This window comes from Sebastes fasciatus, chromosome 1 (genome assembly GCF_043250625.1).
Source record: "Sebastes fasciatus isolate fSebFas1 chromosome 1, fSebFas1.pri, whole genome shotgun sequence".
NCBI classification, from domain to species: domain Eukaryota; kingdom Metazoa; phylum Chordata; class Actinopteri; order Perciformes; family Sebastidae; genus Sebastes; species Sebastes fasciatus.
Window position 1 is genome coordinate 7,987,903 of NC_133795.1, and position 23,371 is coordinate 8,011,273.

At 41.4% G+C, this 23,371-nt stretch overlaps 1 protein-coding gene across 1 annotated transcript; it reads right to left on the reverse strand.

Moving 5' to 3' along the window:
• Positions 1-1,705: 1,705 nt before the first annotated feature.
• On the reverse strand, positions 1,706-21,785 carry LOC141755516 (G-protein coupled receptor 22-like). The gene is made up of 2 exons (XM_074614669.1): positions 21,456-21,785; positions 1,706-4,828 (listed from the first exon to the last, which is right to left on the reverse strand). Exon 2 carries the CDS (start codon positions 4,715-4,717, stop codon positions 3,179-3,181), a length of 1,539 nt encoding a protein of 512 aa, XP_074470770.1. The 5' UTR covers positions 4,718-4,828; positions 21,456-21,785; the 3' UTR covers positions 1,706-3,178.
• Positions 21,786-23,371: the final 1,586 nt, after the last annotated feature.

The following is a 23,371-nucleotide window of genomic DNA, read 5'->3' on the forward strand; positions in this document are numbered from 1 at the left end:
TATATAATCACGTACAGACCCAGTGGCTTGTACTGGTGATTTCACAGGAAATACATTTTAATCTGGTCAGTATTTACAACATGTACATGAAAGTTATTTCAAAAGAGAACTGCGTGCTTTTAGCATGCCAAAAACTGAACCACAGGGACGCCTTAAATCAGCGGTTCCCAACCTTTTTCCTTAAGGGACCCCTTTATCTGTCATTGAGTAAACAGATGACCCCTGACTAAGGGACATATGTTATGGATATTTCATATTATATTCAATGCATAATAATAACAGTACAGAACAACTGATAAACTGTACAATTAACCCAAACAGTAAACACAGGAAGTTTGAGTAAAACGAGCGATTTGGATGAATTGTGAGCAGATTATTTCCAGTGAATATTGCATCAGAGGTCCTGTTATTTTTAGGAACTTTTAATACAGTTCTGTCTGTATTATGTATATTTTTTAAATTGTTAATAATCATTCGTACATTATAGGCTTCTTTTTGGACAAATCGCGTGTTTTCATTGTTCTATCAGCTCTTTGGTTGTTTTAACTGCGTTCTTTTCTAATGCAGGACGAGGCTGTTTAGCAGAGAGGGAACGCTCTGTGATTGTAACTTTTATTCAGGTCTTCATTGTGCCCTTATCCTGTTTATATCTTAGATAATAATCCAAACTTTTAAAATAACAATTTAATTTAGTTCTCTATACAGTATGAATGAAATGCTGAAATATAGGCCAATTGTATATTTTTTTAAAAAGTTGTCTTAACATCCCCAAAAAAATCAAGAAGGCCTATCGAGCCCCCGTGAAGCTTTGGCGACCCCTAGTAGGGGCCGGGGCACCAGGTTGGGAACCAGCGCCTTAAATACAATGCAACCCAGAACAAAAGACCTGCAATGAATACTATTTTTCTTCAGGCTGTATGTATTCAGCTTTTGTTGAGAATGTGACAGAGAAGTGTTGATTGATCTGAACGGTTGTTTTTGAGATTGTTGTATTTTGGCGATGTACTGGACTGCATTATATTGAATTGCTATCCTGTTATTTTGTCCGTCTCTGTCTATTTTACAGTGTCATCCCAACTAGCTTCTTCAGCACAGCCAGCACACTAATATTTCTGTCAACATTTAATAAATCATAACATATTCTTTTTTTTTTACTATTTAAAAGGTACAGTGTGTAGGATTTAGTGACATCTAGTAGTGTAGTTGCAGACTGCAACCAACTGAGTACCCCTCCGCTCACTCCTCCCTTTCCAAGACTGCGGTAACGTGAGCCACCGAGTGCAAAACCGTGGTAACGTCGATCGCCTCGGTCAGAGGTCATACTTAAGTACCAGACACACCAAGCTGACGGTCGGCCGTCGGACAGGTTGTGTCCGTCGGTGAGCGTCTGTTGCCCTAGTTTTTGCTGTGTGTTCCAAACCCCGGCACACGTACGGCGCTTCGCACAAGAAGAGAAATGGAAGTGAGGAAAGCATGCCAACGAGTAAAGTCAATACACGGATATTTTCACAACGACATGGTCATCTGGACAGAAGCTAAGTGGTGAGTGAGAGTGGTGTGAAAATAGTCAGCAAACACAACGGCTCGTGTATAGTATATATAGTACTATATATAGTATAGTCAATTTTTATTTGTATAGCCCAATATCATAAATCACAAATTTGCCTCAGGGGGCTTTACAGTCTGTACAGGATACGACACCCTCTCATCGGATAAGGAAAACCTCATCCATAAAAAAACCTTTTAACAGGGAAAAAAAGGGAAGAAACCTCAGGAAGAGCAACAAAGGGGGGATCCCTCTTCCAGGACGGACAGACGTGCAATAGATGTCGTGTGAACAGAATTAACAATATAATGAAAATACAACATACACAGGTAGGTTTCCCTGTTTAAATGACGAATACAGACTACAGCTGCCTTCTGGTGTGGAGAGTTATTTCATCGCACGCAGGCGCAGGATGTACGTGGTATTGACTGTAGGGTGTAGTCTTTGCGGTGTGTTCGAGTGCAATGTTTTGTTCAAGACATAGGTGGCCTTCGTTGTCGCAAGTTCTCTGATGTCGGTTTGGTGTGTCTGGGCCTTTACCATAATGACGCTATTTTAACGGCGGTAGCAGGGTTTTACACTCTGTGACTGACGGTATCGCGGTTTCACAAGCGTGTCGGAGAACTACGGTGGCCTTCAGGTAACGTAAAAACGCAAAAGGTTCTCTCCAGAGCCAGTGTTTGGTTTTTGGAAGCTAACGAAAGCTAAACGAAAACACAGTGATTAGTTTCAAGTGATTATAGATCCCCTGAAATGTTACACACTGTTCCTTTAAAGGACTAGATAGACATTTTGGGAAAGATGCTTATTTGCTTTCTTTGCTCAGAGTTACAGTAGATGAGAAGTTTGATATCAATCCAATGAGCCTATTTCCCCAAATGTCAGACTATGACTTTCTCCAAGCAGAATATGCAAAACATCAATAAGACTTTCCACCATTTGATACAAATTTGGGATGAAAAAAGAGTTGCATTTATATGACAGAGCATTGCACGATGTAAACACTGTAACATTGAGCGTTTAATAACTACTTACGCTAAAGCAAAACTGCATTTAATATTTCACACTAGCCTAACACCTCATATCATCACTGTGTCTTGCTCGTAAATATCCAACATGCTCCCCTTTTAGTTCAGAGTACACATCAGAGCTAAGACGGAGACAATATTAAATACATTCAAAGAGTATTTATTTGTTCGAAGTGAATCAACATGTTTTTTGTTAAAGCTGCCTTGGAGCATTTGAGTGGGCGGCAGATCAGATCATCTGCTGGCTAAACACATTCTTTGGAGCAGTTAGGTAAGCACCACTATGAGAACGCTCTATCATACAACTCCATATGTAAACAGACTTCACTATAAACTATATACACCTGTGTGTATGTTTTCTGTGTGCACCACAGTGACGACTGCTCTCCCTGCTGCCTGAGGTGAACGTTAGCTGTGTGTTTAGCATCAGCTCGGCGCTGCTGCTGCTGCTGGTGGTGGTTACATTAAAACATCTCCCAGAGGTGGAAATGTGTTTTTCACATTTCTTACACTGGCTTCACGCACCAGTGAGTTTCATAATGGGACACACCTGTGACTCTATTCTGGTTTTTAATTACACTAGCCCGGCCCATGTGTGCCAGTCTCACAGGACCTCTGCCAGGCAGCGGTCAGTACCTTCGCTCGCTTCCAGCCGCACCTGCCGGCTGGTTTTCCTGTTCTCCACCCAGGAGTTGTGTATGACGGTGCCCCCTGGTGACGGGTCCACCTGGAGCAGGGACACCACCCTCTTCTTCACCTTGGCACGGAGGGCGCGGCGCAGCTTCTGCCGGGTGAAGGCGTAGAGCAGAGGGTGGGAGACGGTGGTGCCGTAGGCCAGGGCTAAGAACCAGAGGCGTAGGCTGACCAGGGCGTCGCTGGGGCCGACGCCCAGGATGAGCACGTTGGTCACAGAGAGCGGAGCCCAGCAGCCCAGGAAGGTGGTGATGATGATGAGGGACATCCTGAACACCCGCCTCTGTCGCTCTCGCCGATCCCTGTGTCGCCGCACTGCCCGCCTCAGGGCGATGATGGCCGACACGGAGGCCTGGACGCCCAAGGTGGCGGGCATGGCGGTCGCAGCGCCTGTGTCGGCGGTGACGAGTGGGGCGGAGGACAGGGCAGGCGGGGAGGTAGCTGTGGGGGTTGGGGAAGTGATGAGTGGAGGGTGGCTGAGCCGTTTGGTGCCATCTGTGGTGCACTGCTCCCCTCCTACCTCCCCGCCGTCAGTCATTCTGAGCCCCGCCTTCTTCTTTTTCTGTCTCTTGTGGGGCACGCTGCAGGACGGGCCCCTGAACCGCTGGCCCTTCTTCATGTGGGAGCCGATGCGGATGTTTAAAGCCCTCAGTATCCTGGAGTAGGTGAACAGCATGACTGCCACTGTGGCGAAGAAGATGGGTACCTGCAGGATAAGATGGTAATACATCCCCAGGCCCATTTGGAAGCCCTGCCCGCCAATGCACAGCACTGTCTGGTTACGCCACGCTGGCACCACCGTGGCGCCGACGCCATTTGAGGACAATGACAAGGGCGTCACCTGACCATTCTCCTCGGGTCCCTCTCCACTGGACCACTGCACCTCCAAGAACGGGATAAAAAACACAGCTACCGAGGTGACCCAAACGGCGGCCAGGAGCAGCGTTGCTCTACGCGTGGTCAGCAGCCGGTTGGCCGGCCGCACCGAGATGTCATATCGGTCCAAGCTGATGACCAGGATGTTGATGGCCGTGGATATGCTGGCGAAGGTGACGCAGGCCTCGTGGAAGCAGCAGAGCAGGGCGAGGTTCGGTCCCGGAGGGAGCAGCACAACCACCAGAGTGAGGGGCAGACACAGCACGCACACCGCCACGTCCAACACGTGCAGATTCACAGTCACCATGTTGCTCACCGAGTCCACTAAGTTGGACTGGGAGCAGTAGAGCACCAGCACCGTCAGGTTGCTGCTGAAACCCAACACCAGCTCCAGCATGAGGAAGGAGGTGAGCGACACCTGGAAGCCCAGCGAGTACGGCGTGTACCAGGACGCCGGGCCGCTTGGCGAGCCCTCTCCTCCCTGCTCCTCAAGGACTCCCATTCCCTCCAAGCCGGCCACCGTCCCAGCCCAGTCAGTGGCGGCTGGGCCTGAGGTGTAGCTGTCAGTCTCCATGGCGACCTCTCAGCCCTCATATATTGCATCTGTCACGCCGTTGATGAGCTCCCATGATGCACCAGGCTGAGCCTCCATGATGCGGGGATGAATAACAGCTTGGTGACAGCGCTGGGGAGACAGGAACACAAACCAGACAGATGAGAAATGAACTGAGGAGGAGAAAATCAAAACACATTTTCTCTCTCATCGTGTCAGACATCTCAACATCACTGTGGATAGAAAGTCATCATAACAGAGATCAGAACGACCAGAAAGAAAATGACTTTGTGTACTTTCTATCTACCTATCTATTTATAGTATATCTATCTATCTATAGTATCTATCTATAGTATCTATAGTATCTATCTATCTATCTATCTATCTATAGTATCTATAGTATCTATAGTATCTATCTATCTATAGTATCTATCTATCTATCTATCTATAGTATCTATAGTATCTATAGTATCTATCTATCTATAGTATCTATCTATCTATCTATCTATCTATCTATCTATCTATCTATAGTATCTATCTATCTATCTATCTATAGTATCTATCTATCTATCTATAGTATCTATCTATAGTATCTATAGTATCTATCTATCTATCTATCTATCTATAGTATCTATAGTATCTATAGATCTATCTATCTAGTATCTATCTATATATCTAAACGATAGATACTATATATCTATCGTATGTATCTATCTATCTATCTATCTATCTATCTATCTATCTATCTATCTATTATCTATCTATCTACCTATCTATCTATAGATCTATCTATCTAGTATCTATCTATGGTATCTATCTATCTATCTATCTATCTATCTATTATCTATCTATCTACCTATCTATCTATAGATCTATCTATCTAGTATCTATCTATGGTATCTATCTATCTATCTATCTATCTATAGATCTATCTATTGTATCTATCTATCTATCTATCTATCTATCCATCCATCTACTGTTCCTACAGTGTACCTACCTACCTATCTACAGTATCTACCTACCTAATGTACCTACCTACCTAACTACCTACCTACTGTACCTACCCATCTACCTACCTACCGATCGTTATAAATATGCATATACTATATACAGGTGGTTCTGCATTATGCATCAATCCAGCCTTCAACCTGTCTCCCATCAGTGTCTCTGATTACCATCTCGGCTCAGCCACAGCCCGAGACCTGCTCACAAGCTGTCAGCAGCGACACAATGGCCGTCACCTGTAGCTCAGGAGAAAGATCAGTCATCAGACCAATCAAACTGCCCTCTCAGTGGATCAGTCAAAACAACACATTCAGCAACTGGTTGATATGATCTGTAGTCTGCCAGCTGCGGCAGACCACATGATTTATTTAAAATACCTCCACTGCCAAAGGAGTATTAGATGTTGACGACCACTTAAGTTAATTCATTTTAGTATCAGCTTCACATCTGATCTGAAGAGTTAATTCACTAAAATTATCCAATCCATTGTTTTGTATTCAGGTTGTGGGCTTAGAGGTGGTGCCTTTGATCCTTTTCTTCAATAACATTATAAAATGGCATCACATGGAGGACAAAAAAAATTATTTACAAGTACCGCCTACACTTCAATATCTGGATCTGAACAGTCAAGTCAGGACTAGTGTGTTATCTGCTGTTATTCAGCGCTGCAGCTCGCAGGTCATTGATGACTTTTGTTCTAGCTGTTAGAAGGAGCCTGCTGGTGCTGGTATACGCACACAGACAGTATCTGACTGTTGTATTGACAACCACAAGATTAAAACGCAGAGTGCAGTTGATTAGAGAGAGGCCACTGATTGCACCTGCGGGAAATCAATTGAATGATACAAATCACAGCTTCCTTTCCCCTAAAACCATCAAGAGGTGAAAATCACGGCAGTAAAACATCAGTTTACAGTAAAACATGTGTTGACGACCCGACCGGTCAAAAAGCAGCAGCACAGGAAAACATCACAACACAACGGATCAACTCTCAACATGCTGGCAACAAGACGTTTCGGATGAGCGACGCACTAATTTTTTTTCTCCTCCCAGTTTCTGTTGCCACGGCAACCACGCTACAAGGGTCTAGATTAATGAGGGCACAGGTGCCATATACTATTGAAGTGTGTGACACTGAGCTCTTTGGTGACGCCATGCTGGTGACAGAGAGAGAGACGGGAGAGTAGTGGAGTTAAAACAGCTTCACAGCAGAGAGCTTGAGAACATGTTACGTTCCCGACCACGGGAAAAGATAAAAGAGACGAAAACAAAATTCACATATACTGGCGCGCTCGTCTGCTCATCTGTTGACTTGCATGTGTTTCTGTTCTCCCTAGGCATTGTGAACAGCAGAAGGGAGGAAATGGAAGTCCCATAAGACCAACAGCAATATATAATATATAAGCAAATTATAGACTTTATGGAAACAAGTTTCTGCAGCACTGAGAGGAAGCAGTTGGCAGATTTATGGTTACTTTTAAGAGGAGAGTGAATAGGGTACAACATTTTAACTAATAGATATCACCATGAAACGTCCCCAGTTGATTACTTACATTAAGACAATTATTTTTTTGTATTACAAGTTTTCTGAAATTTTATGTTTAAATATGCAAATGAGGCTTATTAAATGTATTAAATATGTGCTAATTTGCATACATTTCCAGAACAGAAATCTGAACATTGGATAAAACCAGGTACAAAATTATTGTTTGATTTTGTTGACATATTAGAGTTAAAGGTTTTTACTGAAGGAATGATTGATATCTCTTTTTATCACTCAATAAATCAGAAAATACTGTCAACAGCCAAAAAAAACTAAAAACAATTGCCATGTTTTTAGGAATAAAATGTTATATAAATCAAGCTATGAAAGATATATGAACAAACCCCTCTGTAAAAACCTTCAGAATATAGATAGCAATGAAACTGGGAATTTTGGTGGATGTAAGTGTTACTGAAGTGGAGATTTATGGCTCAAAGTGAGAAAAAAACTCATTTTGAGAAAACAGCCTTTAAAGATATGTATTGAAAAATTCCGTACATTTTGAAGACACTACCGGTGAATACGGTAAAAAATTTAACTAATAAATATCACCATGAAACTTCACCAGTTAATTACTATTATTAGTTGAATACTTACATTAAGTATTTTTGAATTACAAGTAGGGCTGTCAATCGATTAAAATAGTTAATCGCGATTAATCACATATTAATCGCACATTTTTTATCTGCTCAAAATGTACCTTAAAGAGTCTTCAAGTATTTAATACTCAAATATGTTTGCTCTTTGCAAATGTATGTATATATTATTATTGGAAATCAATTAACAACACAAAACAATGACAAATATTGTCCAGAAACCCTCACAGGTACTGCATTTAGCATAAAAAATATGCTCAAATCATAACATGGCAAACTGCAGCCCAACAGGCAACAACAGCTGTCAGTGTGTCAGTGTGCTGACTTGACTATGACTTGCCCCAAACTGCATGTAATTATCATAAAGTGGGCATGTCTGTAAAGGGGAGATTCGTGGGTACCCATAGAACCCATTTTCATTCACATATCTTGAGGTCAGAACTCAAGGGACCCCTTTGAAAATGGCCATGACAGTTTTTCCTCGCCAAAATGTAGCGTAACTTTGGAGCGTTAATTAACCTCCTTCACGACAAGTTAGTATGACATGGTTGGTACCGATGGATTCCTTAGGTTTTCTAGTTATATGTCTTCACTCTCGCTTCAAAACTCAAACTCTAGCTTTAAAGCTCGCTACAACCTCTGAAAGATAGATTGCGTTAACACGTTATTATTGCTTTAACGTTGACAGCTCTGATTACAAGTTTTCTGAAATGTTATGTTTAAATATGCAAATGAAGCATTATTTAATGCTAACTTTTGGTGAATTTAAGAGACACAAATAGACAAAGTGTAGTAAAATAAACACCTAAATGTGTATTTTGGATGTTTTCTTTCCGCTAGTCTGAAAGAAGACATGTTGGAAGCAAAATGGCCCAAAAACTCAAAATTGACCTGTGCATGAAAAAACATGTTTTTGCCTGTCTCCCCTTAAAACTGTAAAGGATATCTCATGGGGATTTAAGGAGAAATGCTGGGGAAAGTAAAGTCAAAAAAAAAACAGCCAGAGAAGAATTGAAGGTGTGCATGAGCGCAACCCTGCAGCCACTTTGCTCGACTCCTGCTGGAGGTTTCCAGCTGGTCCGTTCGTGAGCGGACTCCCTGATTTCCACCAAAGGTTAGAGTGAAGATAAGGTGGGGGGGAAATGGAAATGTGGAGAGAAGTAGTGGATTCTGGTTTAAAAGAGGACATGCATCTCCTGGAAGCAGGACATCTGAAACGCCTGCTGGAAAGACCGATTACAGAAAATGTGAAGGAAGGAAGTATAGAAGCAGGGCGAGCCAGCAGCGCTGGTAAACAAGGTGTCCCAGGGTGCAGCGGTGGCAGCTCTTTTTTTCCACTCTAAACTCTTACATCACCATAACTGCTGCTGGTTTCCTGGTTGCCTACAGTACCCAACAGGCCGCTTCTGTCCCAAAAGACTCCTCTCATGATTGCCTGAGTGAAAACCATGATGGCTGCACGGCCGGATCGGATGCTTAGCACATACAGGAAAAGCAATCTGGTCGTAAAAATGGCACAGCAGCTGATGGAGACCGGAGCTCTGTACGATGGTTTGGCTGTGCTGAGTGTTTTGCTCTATTTTTAGGGGTGATTTTTGTACAGTATACTCTTTTGTAAGGGTATGTACCACTGCTTAATCTTTGTGAATTAAAAGGTTGAGTTGCAAAGGGGCATTCATGTGAAGTAAAAGTGTGAAAAATCAATCAATATGACCCCGCTTTGACCCAATGTGCTTCACAGAGCACTGCGCTGTTTCACACTGTTCTTCATCCACAAGATGGTTTCATAAGAAATTCTCCCTCTTTGAAAAACCTGAATCTGAGTGATCTCAGGGATGGTTCGGGTTAGGTGTTGTAAAGTGCTTTTTTTTATATATATGAATCCAGATAAAACCTCGTCAGAAAGCCCCTCCACCACTCCTGATAACGAGCTGTGAGAGCCAGTAGCTTCCTAATTATGTCGCCTGCGAGAGGAAGGCGCTCACCAGGGAGTGCTCCAGGTGACGGTGTGTGTGTGAACATCTCCCAGCTGTGCAGGAGGTTATAATCTCACTTTGACCTGAACATACTGAGAACCAGGAAAAGGTCACATCAGGGAGATTGAATTTAATCAGTGGCCGCCCTGTCTCCGCAACACCTTCTACATTTACACCCTGACAATGTAATGAGGTCGAATGTGAGACCGATGACACATTTTCATAGAATATCAGGAGATGATGTCAAGAGGCAAGAGGTCGTGTGATTTTTCTGAACGTGTTAACACTGGAATTGGAATTTTCCAGTTTGAATCCGTAACTCAAGAGTCTCCTGAGAGAGAGAGAACACTTGCCAAGAGTTAGATGATAATATTGGTACCACTCTCATGTCTGTATGGTAAATACAAAGCGACAGCCAGCTTAGTTTAGCATAAAAACTGGAAACAGGGCAACAGCTAGCCTGGCTCTGTCCACAAGTACCAAAGTCCTCCTACCAGCACCTCTGAGGCGAACCAATGAACACATTATATCTTGTTTGTTTAATCCATGCAAGTGTAAGGGTTCTTTCACAAGCCAATGTTTAGTCCATTTTAATCAAACTGCGGTTTGTTTGGGCGGTTGTGAACGCAGTAATCGTTCTCTGGTGTGATCCAAAACAATTCCAAGCGAACCAAAACGCAGGCTGCCTGCGCAGGCGTTTGTTGAGATGCACACAGATAAACGACAGGTTAGCATGAGTGGGAGAGGACTGACCTGGACTTCTGCAGAGGTCTGACGTTTGCTTGACGTTTGGGCCGAATAATACAGAGCATGGTAAATAAAGTCCATAAAAATGGTGTCGTTTATAAAGTCATAAATTGGAGGGGAGGGGATTTGTGCGTCGATCAGTGCCGAGTCAAAGTGAAAAAATAACTTTGACAGCATCAAAGTCTGCGATTCCCTGCGTAGAAGTGGCAGCTCTGGAGATGAAAAAGATAAATTCACTTCTTCGTAAACGCCCCTCAGCAAATATATATATTTTTTAATTTGGTCCACTTTAATTTGTGCACTGTGAAACCGAACCAGACTAAATAGAAAACAAACCATATCAATGGATATCACTGGATCAATTTCACTCTGATTCGGATTAACCAAACAGAACGGAAAAAATCATTTCGCCCCATCTGAAACACCTGAAACGCATGAACACGCCTCCCGGCCGCAGAAAAATTTAATTATTGCAGCGAGCCCCACTTTGCCGCTGCCTGGTGTGGACGTACATTATCGATGAGGAGTTGCCCTGAGCGATTACGATGCAGCCCGTTCGGCGTTCTCCCTCAATAGGCCTTTTTCACACAGCTATTTTGACATGTCATATCAAGGTAAACACAGGTGTAATTGATTAAATAAATGATGGTCTCGTTCTATTTAGTGTGTCACAGCCATTCCAGTGAGCCAGCATGCACAATACCAGAGCCCGGGCCCACCTAAATGGATCAGGGCCGCAATTAATGTTATTAATTACACCTGTGTTTACCCTGCAATGACCAGAAGGTAAACTGATAAAAAAAAGCTAACTAAAAAAGCCATGTGTACCTTTCACATATTTTGTTGTTTGATAATGAACTGATGATATTCTTGGTCTTATCTGGCTACAGTTGATACCTGATACTTTCAATGCAAAATGCAGAAATGTACACATTACCATGTGCAATATGTAAACATATTCATTTTATTCTGCACAGCGCTTGACATCACATCGGGGTCCTAATCCCTAATCCTTTGTTTTTCATTCAGTTGGGAGGAGAGTCTCTGTCTTTTGTTTGGTCTCATTTCATCTCCATTTATATGTAAAGACGTACAACGTTTATTATGTTAATTTGTATGCAAAACTGTTTATGAATGCTTGTTTTGTTGCTTTGTGATTTTGTTTAATGTCAACGTTCTTCAGGATAATCAAGTTGAACAAACTTTTCAGCGATTAAGAAGCTGAATAGACATCAGGTTTTGCTAACAAACTTAAAAATAAATAACGTCCAGGGCTGCAACTAGCGATTATTGTCATCGTCGATTAATCTGCCGATTATTTTCTTGATTAATTGATTAGTTATTTGGTTTATAAAATGTCAGAAAATGGTCCACAACTCAAAGATATTCAGTATACTGTCAAAGAGGAGTAAAGAAACCAGAAAACATTCACAGTTAAGAAGCTGGAATCAGAGATTATAGACTCAAACCGATTAATCGATTATCAAAATAGTTGCCGATTAATTTAATAGTTGACAGCTAATCAATTAATCGTTGCAGCTCTAATAATATCTTTCTGTGTTATTGTTTTACACCAAGTTCAACAAAGAAATCCTAAACCCTAAACATTCAGACTTGAATGTTTAAACTATTTAGAAGTGCAGATTGTAGAAAGTAATTCAGGGAAATGTAAGAAATCAATGCAAGTTGAGGAAAAATTAAATAAAAACTTAAATTACAACACAACAGAGACTGATCTGATAATATAATGGATATTTTTTTACTTTAACATCAAAGCCTCAGCAGTAATTCACAAACTAGTACAGCACATCCAGGATACTTTCTACACAGATCTAAGCGACGCCCTACAACGTTTTCCCCTTCGGCGTAGGAAGCCAGACAATATGTGACAAGAGACTGTATAACATGTATAATTGAACAGCTACAGTCACATCGGCGTTCCCCGGGAGGAGCAGCATAAAGATTAAAAGATAATCTTGCTATTCCTGTGAGACAAGCTGATGTAACAGGTTGTCAAAATGATATATAGTGAGAAGAAGACAGGAGTGGAGAAGAAAGGTACACCGATCGTTATGGGGCATACATATTTAATGTAGGATTTCTATGAGAGTACTGTGGAAAATAATATTTTTATCAACCACACGGAAGAAAAGATCAAATTAAATCATGCAACAAGTGTTTGATATGTTACACTTTATCTCTCAGTGGCAACCAAAGCAGAACAACTGACACTAACACTGTAGCCGATGATAACTGTAATTTAAAAATACTTTTAAAATGTATTCTGTTGGGAACATAAAACTGATTAACAGTCATGCTTACAGCTCTGTGAGACTAAACTAAGGCACATGGTGCTTTAAGCTACATGCTAAACAGGTATGGTGTTTTATCTGGGTCACCATCTTATAGGTTACGTTCACACTGCAGGCAAAAGTGGCCCACATCTGATTTTTTTTTTTGCACATAATATGTGACTCAGATCATTTATTCATAAAAATGTAAACAGCACAAATCACAAGGGATCTGATCTTTTCAATTCTGATTTGGGACACTTTCACATGTTGTCCTAAACCAGTTACAGGTCGGATTTTTGTCGCAACGCAACCTCAGTCTGGAACGGTCATATCGGAGTTCATGCAACTTTTATGTCACTCTAGATCGACATTCGTCCGCACGGCCAAAGTGACGTCACACCATCAGACACGGCCCTTCTCTGGGGTTCCATGCGGCAGGTTTTCACCTGTCCACTCAAATTTTTTCTAACAACGCGGACGCGGATGGGCGGCAAAAATAGAGAACTTTGAGAATGTCTGTTTGCCGCGAGAAGAAACCCACGCGGAGTATAAAAGATCCAAACATTTCCTCGTCATGGTTCCACGTCAGCTCCTGTCATTGTGGAAAGCATTACCAAAGCTTTACATTGTGGTATTGATACTTTAATGAAGTGAAACACCTGAGTACTTCTTTCACCCCTGAACCTATAGGTCATTAAGCTATCGACATATTTATCAACCAGCATATCCAGACATTTCTCTTCACATAACACATGGGTGTTCACATGAACTCTATAAGCATCGCAGGATAGCAGTAAATCAGTTTTTCCTCATTAAGATGTAAAGTTATGCAGCAAGGTGCCTGAAAATCTAATCACACCGTCAACTCAACCGAGGGAAGCTGAGGGGAAAAGTATGAAGTTTCTGTCATGTACTGTTGTTGAGAGAGTTAGACGACACTGCGGCGGTAGGACAGAACAGAGGGAATGATCAGGGTGGGCATTGATGATGATCATATCTTATTCTGATGTACATGTAATTACATTGTAATCCCATTACAGATAATTTCAGGTGTTTATTTTTACTACCACTTTTACTACAATTACTACAATAGAAGAGTTAAAAAAAAAATCAGTCTGGCGTCTAGGAGTCTGATCATTTCTTTTGTGCCAAAGAGGCAGCTTCAGTTATTTGCCATGACGGTGTGTAGTAGAACATTTTGTCTACTGTTTGATCTCGGCAAAGCTTGGCAGAGCATAGATTTTAACAAGACATTACTTAGGACAAAGCAGTGCACAAGAATAGAAAGTAGGGCTGCACAATTTATCGAAATTTTAGCAAAATCACAATATGGCCTACTGCAATTTTCAGATCGCAGGATGTACATTATTTGTTAAAAGGTGAAAGGTGCGTGAAAATACTATTTTAAATTAAATATTGTTGTGCTGCAAAGATGTCCTGGCCTACACTTCATATTCTACAGACTTAAAGGGCGGGTCCATCCACGCTCTTTCCCATTTTTTTCAAATGGAAATGCCCACTCAGCTATTAGCAAAAAGCAGTGACGTAGGTTACCAAAGTAAGCTAATCAATAAGGTTATGAATAATGTGAACGCTAGCACTAGCCGAGTCAAAGTTAGATGTGCAAATTTTGGGAATAACTGAAAGGGTTAGTTTGGATATTTTGGAGAAGGGTTGCATGTATACTCCCGTGTTCTGCAACTGTTTACTGTTTCTGTGAATGTAGCCTTGTGGCTTGAAATGAGTGATAAAAAAGGTCGAGTCAGAGCAAAACAGTTGCAGGCCACTGTTCATCCTCAGCACAGTTGGGCTGGGAGAGCAGCAACACACACACACACACAGAGTTGTACAACCGGACACCTGCTGAGTCTAAGCGGTCTTGTAGCTGTAGATGAATACAGAGAGGCCGAAAGTCTCATCTGGAGCAGCCCTGTAGTGTATTAGGGGATTATTTTTTTCTGCCAGCAGATGAAATGTAAAACAAATATGAATTGAATGACTTCCAGCTGGTTGCCTGCCTTTAACACGCCAACTCTTTGAGGCATGACTCCGACCTTCATCTGTGAGGACGAATACCACCGTGACATTTTTATATATGTTACCATTTTCAAGATTAGTGTAAAGGGTAATGGACATTCTATATGCAAATAAATAGTTTTATACTGCCAATACGGACACATATAAAAAGGATTGCACATTCCTGATTGTGACGCCCTGCTGGGACGGTGACGACATATCACACTGTAGAGATTTAAGCTGGTCGTTTCGCAGAACAATCCCAACTCAAGGGCCACTTACAAGCCTTTTCTGGCGCTTTAAACCGCATGGTCTTCATCAGCGGATGGCTCAGTTGTCATGGAGATGCATCTGTTGACATGAAGAGCAAGTGATATGTTTGAAAGCTCCAAAAAAAAACTAATAAGTGGACCTTGAGTTGAGATTGCTTTTTCAAATACTATATCCAAGGTCAAGAAATACCTTTGATGCTTATCTATGAGGTTGAATGTGTGAACATAGTTGTATGATATCATAGTTCAACGCATCCTCATAAAACGGTTCGTAAGTTATTCCTCATTTTTCACGCGTTTTCCTTCGGATGTCCAGCAACATTTGTCAATTTTTGCTCATTACATAGTATACAGTCTTTCAAAGTAAACGTCTGTCTTCACAAGAAACAACTTGGTTAGGTTTAGGCAACAAAACTAATTAGTTAGGTTTAGGAAAAGATCACGTTTTGGGTTAAAAAACTACGGAAGTGGCGTAACTTAACTACTGAAGTTACGTGACAAATAAATCAACGTTGACTTCTGGTTTCACGCGGGACACGATCACCGGTCTCCTGGGCGAAAGTCTGATGTTTCGTTGACTCCCCCATCCACTCCGACCTCCTCCCTATATGGCGTTAGTCGCTCTTTATACTTCCTGGTTCACGATTACGTGGATTACATACAAATTGATTTTGTGGGCTATATAAGAATTACAGTGCATTCTTTTTATAGCAGGTATAGCTAAGAACGGTATATGGAAACAGCATACATAGTTTGTGGTATTGGATGGCTTTGTAGTGAAAAACGCAAGTGTATTGTATAGCAACAGACATTACAGCCTTCAAAAAGGTTAGATCTACTCCTCTCTGGCTGAAAACTGAAGATTTTAAGCATCAGGCTGTATTTTTCCATGGCTGTTTTATTATTGCATTACATTGTAGAGGTGTTGAGTTGTTGATCAATCCTGAAGTGTTTATTAGAGGCCTATCACACTGTGATATGTGGGGCGTTTTCTTTTTCTAGCGGCTTCTAACTTAATTGAAATTCAGGCAGTTGTTAAAGTAACATGGACGAAAAGTCTAGTGGGAATCGGTGCTAATGCAAAGGAAGCGAGATGGCTCACTCTTTTGCTAATTCCATCAAAAGCTCCAGGAAAAAAGATGTGTTTCATTATTTTTTTACCACTTGTCCAATCGGGCAAGTGAGATTTACTAGATTTACTAGCCTGACGTGGTATTTGACTTGCCCTGGGCAAGCGGGCAAGCCTTATTACTGCTGTATGTCTCATGATCTACACAAACAAACACACACATATACTGCGCCCCCACAGTACTGCTGTGTCAACACAGCAAGGGCACACGAGCAGGGTCGGGGGTCATCTCCACTCTGATTGGTTTATTGACCCCGTGTCCAGGGTGTTTACAGCCCTTAATTGTGGCTGTTGTTAAAGCTGCATCCATACTTTCCTTGCAGAAATCCAATTATCATTTCGGTTCATTTCATAACGGGGCTGAGGAGCAGCTGGAGAAATCGAGCGGGACGGCATGAAATATGGAGAAATACCGAGAGCGCTTTAAGGGGAAATATGAGGGAGAAGTAAAATCAAGCAAAAAAAAACTCTTCAGGAGACTCATCTTTAATGTATGCATCTCTTTAAATGACCGCTGAGGAGATATCTGAGCGATAACTTGCACACAGACAGTGAGTGCACCTATCGCCATGCATCTCAGACATACAGGGTTTGAGCAAAGCATCCAGACTCTCACTGAGGACCTTTGTGTTGTCCTGTTGCCTGAATTATTTATTGCTGAGCTGAAATATGGACCTGAAATAGCCCGCCAGAAGCAGCGAGAAAGAGAGACAAGAGAAAAGGTGTGTTGCAACTGACAGATGCTGAACAGAAAGGCCACTTGATGAAAAACAATGAGGTCACTTAACTGCAGAAGGAGGCAATTAGAAGACAATTTATCCATTTGTGTGAGCTGACGACAGCGAGATAGAGAGAGGATGATGATGATGTATTGACACACACACACACACACACACACACGCAGACACACTTCCTGTCTTCATGTTCACAATCAAAGCCGTCCACAGCACAACACGGGGACGGCGTGGCGGAGACACAGCTCAGACCGTAAACGCTTTCATCAAGACTGTTTCTCTTTTGCTTTCTTCCACCTCCACACTGTTGCAACCGACCCCTCCCTTCTCCGTTACCTCTCATCTCGCCCGCCTGCTGTGTCTCACTGCGTTTAGTTTCACTTTTACAGTCTCCATTTGTTCCTCTGCGCATCTTTCTTTTTTAGTTGTTTTGTTCTTTGACATGAAACACGGTTGCTTGTGACAAACAGCTGAGAGAGAGAAACCGCGTGATGCGGCACGCGGATCGTATGAGAGTGTAAATCTGAGTTATTTGACTGTGCGAGGGCAGATTGCAGTTCTGAGATGTTGAGCAGCATATTGTCCCATCTGTCATAATGGATGCTGTTCGCTCTACTGGCCTGTCTAACCCCGAGCACTTTACCAAACACAACTTCAGCAGCATTAACACTGAAATAGTGTAACAATAACTTTCATTACCAATTTAATTATTTTCTTGATTAATCATATGGTCTAAAAAATGTCACAAAATAGTGAAAAATGCCAAAGTGATGACTATAAACAACACAGTCTCACAGCAGGACTTTCAACAACTAATTTTTCATGCTTTTTCCTACGAATGTCCAGCAACACGCGATGCACATGTCAATTTCAGCTCTAGTCTTTTTAAAATAAAACTACTTACTTAGGTTTAGGAATAGATCAACTTGGTTAGGTTTAGGAAAACATCGTGGTTTGGGTTAAAAAAACACTGGAAGTGCTGTAACTTAAAGGTAGGGTTGACGATGTTATCCAGTTTACACTATTCGTTATATTGGTTGAAATGGTCTTTACACCCTGACAGCGATCCATTACTTATGAGCTCTGAAAAAGAGCCGTCATCTGTAGCTGCTGTAATCCTGTAAATACGTCTACCAATCACTACCTCGCGGTCCGCTTGAAAAGAACCACTCAGATGCCTCCCTGCCTCCCTGCTCGTACTTGTGTCTGTAGATTTCTTCTAAATTCACCAAGTTAGCATTAGATAATGCCTCATTTGCATATTTAAACATAAAATGTCAGAGAACTTGCAATACAAAAAATAATTGTGTTAATATAAGTAGTCAACTGGGGAAGTTTCATGGTGATAGCTATTAGTTTAAACTTTTACCCTATTCACATAGTGTCTTCAAAATGTATGTAATTTTACAATCCATATCTTTAAAGGCCATTTTCTCAAAATGAGGTATTTCTCAGACTCTGAGCCAGAAATCTCCACTTCAGTAACACTTACATCCACCAAACTTTCCAGTTTCATTCTCATCTATATTCTGAAGGTTTTTACAGAGGGGTTTGTTCATGTATCATTCATAGAACATTTTATTCCTAAAAACATGGTGAAAATTTATCATGGCTGTTGACAGTATTTTCTGATTTATGGAGTGATAAAAACAGATATAAAAAATCCCCCCTGTAAAACCCTTGACTCTAATATGTCAACAAAATTAAACAAGATATTTTGAACATGGCTTTATTCAATGTTCAGATTTCTGTTCTAGAAATGTATGCAAATTAACATATATTTGATAAGATAATGCCTCTTTTGCATATTTAAAAACATACACTTTCAGAAAACTTGTAATACAGAAATAAGTGTCTTCATGTAAGTAATCAACTGGAGATGTTTCATGGTGATAGTTACATCTTGTATCCTCTTCACCTGCTGGGTCCTTAATGGTAAAACAACTGAATAGATGTTTAATAGACTAAAGTCAAGTCCTCGTAAATGTTGCTTATGCTCTTCATTCTGCCCTTAAATGAATGATGAAGGCGTAACTATTTATCTAAAGTTATATTTAGGTGAATCCTCCCTGCTAAAGGAAGGAGCGATATAGTCATTATTCAGCAACTAATGGACCCTGACGGGCAGTGAGAATAGATTAGAGAGCTTTGAGGCATTTTAAAGATATTTTGAGGCATGTTTGGCCCCTGGGCTGTTGACACACACAACAAAACACCAAATGCAAAACACGCAGCATCCAAACAGACACGCAGGCTTTGGTGTACAGTGTGCATGGTGAGATGTTTTGCAGCGGACTGCGGTGAGGAGGACTCCCTCAGGAGCGTGGGAGAAACACAGCCTCAGAGCTTGTAACTGTGTCAAGCACCTACTCCCACTCGCAGCCCGTGGTTTCTAATAAAACCCGGATTCCTCTGCGAAATCGATATTTCGTGGAGCTCTGGGTGCCAAACATGCAGCAGCACACTGAGTACTGCACGGGAGGAATGCATGTAGGCATCCTCGCATCAAATAAAGACAGAAAGTTGGATGCATTACCAAAACAGTGTTTCCATTTCATACATATTTTTTTTTACACGAATGGGTATAATTGGATAACAAAATACGCTGCGTAAAAGTTCAACTAAAGCAAAAGTTAGACGTTTTAAAGGGACTGTTAGTAACTTTTTACACGTATAAATCTACCGGGTCGGGATCCCATGCGCGCTCACATGTGGCGGAGTCTCCTCTGCTTGCCTTCACTTACACAGCGCACGCGTTCTCGCTCCACCTCTACACGTGCATGCGCGCACACTCCACACTGCAGAAGAGTTCGTAGCTCTGTGAATATCTAGTGAATGTACAGTGGAGATTTGTGCAGAAATAACTGCTGCGGCTCCTCCAGACCAACAGAGATTTCCCGTGTCTTGTGAAGTGATGGGGCTCCGCAGCGAGAAACGTTATCGTCTCCGACCGGGTGCCGGTGTTTCCCTGCGGGCGCAGTCGGGACACGATAACGTTTCTCTTCCTGCTTCAGCCCCGTAGCCCCGGAGGCTGAAGCAGGAAAAGCCAACACTAGGATTAGCACTGATCCATGGAGATACCTTCGTCTGGTCAGCTAACATTACTGCCAAGCAGGTGAAATATAGAGTGATATTGTGGTTTAAAGCTGATGTGTGTCGCCTCACTGTTTTGACCGATGCTTGTTCTTGTCTATTTAGAGCGAGCAAGCGCGAGCCCGACGCTGACTTTCGTTGACTTAACGGCCACAGGTGTCGCTGTTAACAAGCATTTCTGAAAGTTACAAATAGTCCCTTTAAACGTTTTAATGTGTATAATGTAACTACACGTGCATTTCATACAAAATGATTTAATTGGCAAGTTATTGTCTGACTGGATAGGTGGTGATGGGCTACATTTAGGAGGACTTGTCATTGGTCTATTAAACAACTATTCAGTTGTTTTACCATTAAGGTGAAGAGGATACAACATTTAACTAACAGATATCGCCATGAAACATCCCCAGTTGATTACTTACATTAAGACAATTATTTCTGTATTACAAATTTTCTGAAAATATCATGTTTAAATATGCAAAAGAGGCATTATCTTATCAAATATATGTTAATTTACATACATTTCCAGAACAGAAATCTGAACATTGGATAAAGCCAGGTTCAAAAATATCTTGTTTCATTTTGTTGACATATTAGAGTCAAAGGTGTTTTTACAGAGGGATATCTTTTTATCACTCCATCAATCAGAAAAGACTGTCAACCATAAAAAATATGTATTTTCACCATGTATTTAGGAATAAAATGTTCTATAAATCAGGCTATGAATGATATGTGAACAAACCTCTCTGTCAAAACATTCAGAATATAGATGGGAATGAAACTGGATAGTTTGGTGGATGTAAGTGCTACTTAAGTGGAAATTTCTGGCTCAGAGTCTGATTTGCATATATTTCCAGAACAGAAATCTGAACATTGGATAAAGCCAGGTTCAAAAATCTTGTTTCATTTTGTTGACATATTAGAGTCAAAGGTTTTTTTACAGAGGGATATCTTTTTATCACTCCATAAATCAGAAAAGACTGCCAACAATCCTTGCATCAAATAAACACAGAAAGTTGGATGCATTACCAAAAACAGTGTTTCCATTTTATACATATTTTTTTTACACGAATGGGTATAATTGGATAAATAATACGCTGCGTAAAAGCTCAAATAAAGCAAAAGTTACAAGTTTTAATGTGTGAAATTTAACTACACATGCATTTCATACAAAATGATTTAATTGGCAAGTTATTGATGTTGGACTGGAGAGGTGGTGGTGATGGACTACCTGCGTGCCAAGAGCTTGCCAAGCGACTGCGCAATTTTACGCACACAAAATGCCTTTATCAGAGAGAAAACAGATATTGCAGAGTGAAAAACGTGGATTCTTTAGCAAAATCTGCGCTCTTACCTCTGGAGTCGGATCCGTCCGTGCGCTCAGAGATCCATCCTGCAGCCTGCAGCCTGCAGCGTGGTGATGGGAAGAGTCGCTGCTGTCCTGTGGAGCAGCAGAGCAGCAGAGCACATGCTCAGCAGCAGCAGCAGAAGCAGAAGCAGCAACAGCTCCACCAGGGGACACAGACAACAACACAGCTCAGTGGGACAGACAGACGGACGTCTGTCCGCAGGAAGAAGCTCAGGCTGCTGGTGGATCCACAGACCAACCTGCTGCCAGGATGACTCCAACTCACTGGAGGAGGAGGAAGAGGAGGAGGAGGGATCTACAGTAGAGGACATTCAGATCACTGGTTTAAAACTTCTCTGTGATGCTGGTCTTTGTCTTTAAAGCAGAACTTTAAAGCCCTACCCAAAAATGTTGCTCACTAAATTAATATTTTTTTTTTTAAATGCATAGGCTATATGAAAACAAGCTGTGTAATTTACAATGCCAAGTATAAAGCATAGACTTTATATGTAGATGGATGACACATCTCCACTTCCTCCTACTCTACAAAAGTGAAGCCAAAATATCCTTGATAAGGTAGCTGCCTTCTTGAAATTTGACGTCATTTGGAGCCAGAGTCTGCACAGTGGTGATGGGGGAGCCAATCAAAAGCGAGCATGGCTGCAGCTTGTTAGCGTGAGCCACCGAGCTGCTATACGTTAATATCACGTTTGGCTAGAAAGACACAACTATCCATAATATCTCTATAACTACATTTATAATCAAACTGACACATGTTCTATTAAACAGACTCATGACCTTAATGGAAAGTTAAAGTTCCAGAGCCTCCTGCTCCTTGAGATTTCACTCATATCAGCTGTCAATCATGACATCTTACCCCCTTTGAATAGAGGTTAAGTCCCGCCCCTTCCGGTGGACCTTAATTTGGAAAAAATATGAACAGTAGTCAACGGCGAGACAAATATTTTTTTGATCCCGTTTAATTCGCCATGAATCACACTTCAATTTAAAACATAATTGCAATCAGAGTTTGTTGTAAAACCGTTGAAGTATTAGACTGTGAAAATACGTACATACAGAATGCCCCTTATTTCTCATTTCAGAGCAAACGATGGCACATGACCAGTGTTCACTTTTATGTCGTGTTTGCATTGTATGCAACTACTGTTGTGCTATTCATGAGATATGCAATTTAATGCATGCATTTAAACAACATCCAGGGCTCAACAACAAGGACTGCCCACAAGTAAAATGCCACATTAGGCTAGTAAATCTAGCAACTCACTTGCCTGATCAGACTAGATGATGGAAGTAGCTGTAAGGAGTGAGACGTCTCGCTTCCGACTCATCTCTGTTGAGAGTTGCACATGTGCGGTACCGATCGGGCACTCGCAAGAAAATGGTGGCGGTCCGGACGAAGTTTATGAGCTGAAGCGCAAGCGAGCATTTCAATTATCCTGGAAACAGGAGTTTAATTGGGTGGTGTTAGAAGATGTGGGCAAAACTCCAGATTAATTTACTTAAATAAAGATTAAATCTGACAATTAACTTTAGTCTTTATTGTTGTCATTTGATAACCGCTAATATATAAAACAATTTGTATAGGGGCAAGGAAAAATGTACTTTGGACAGGTAGATTTCTGACCCAATAAAAAAATATCTTTGAACCATGACATCCGTATCCATCAATACATTAGCAAACAATAAACCAACTGATATTATGTGGTGTATATATTGTATTTAATGTAAACGTTTAATCAGAAATGACCAACTCTGTCCATGTTTCTATTCTTTCTGGTCATAATATTTTCTGTAGACAGAAAATGGAGACAAAAAGAGAAGAAACCAGGGGGAGTGGACCACAGTCATACTCCGACTCCTGACTTACTGAATATATACCTCACACATTTATCTTCTTCAAG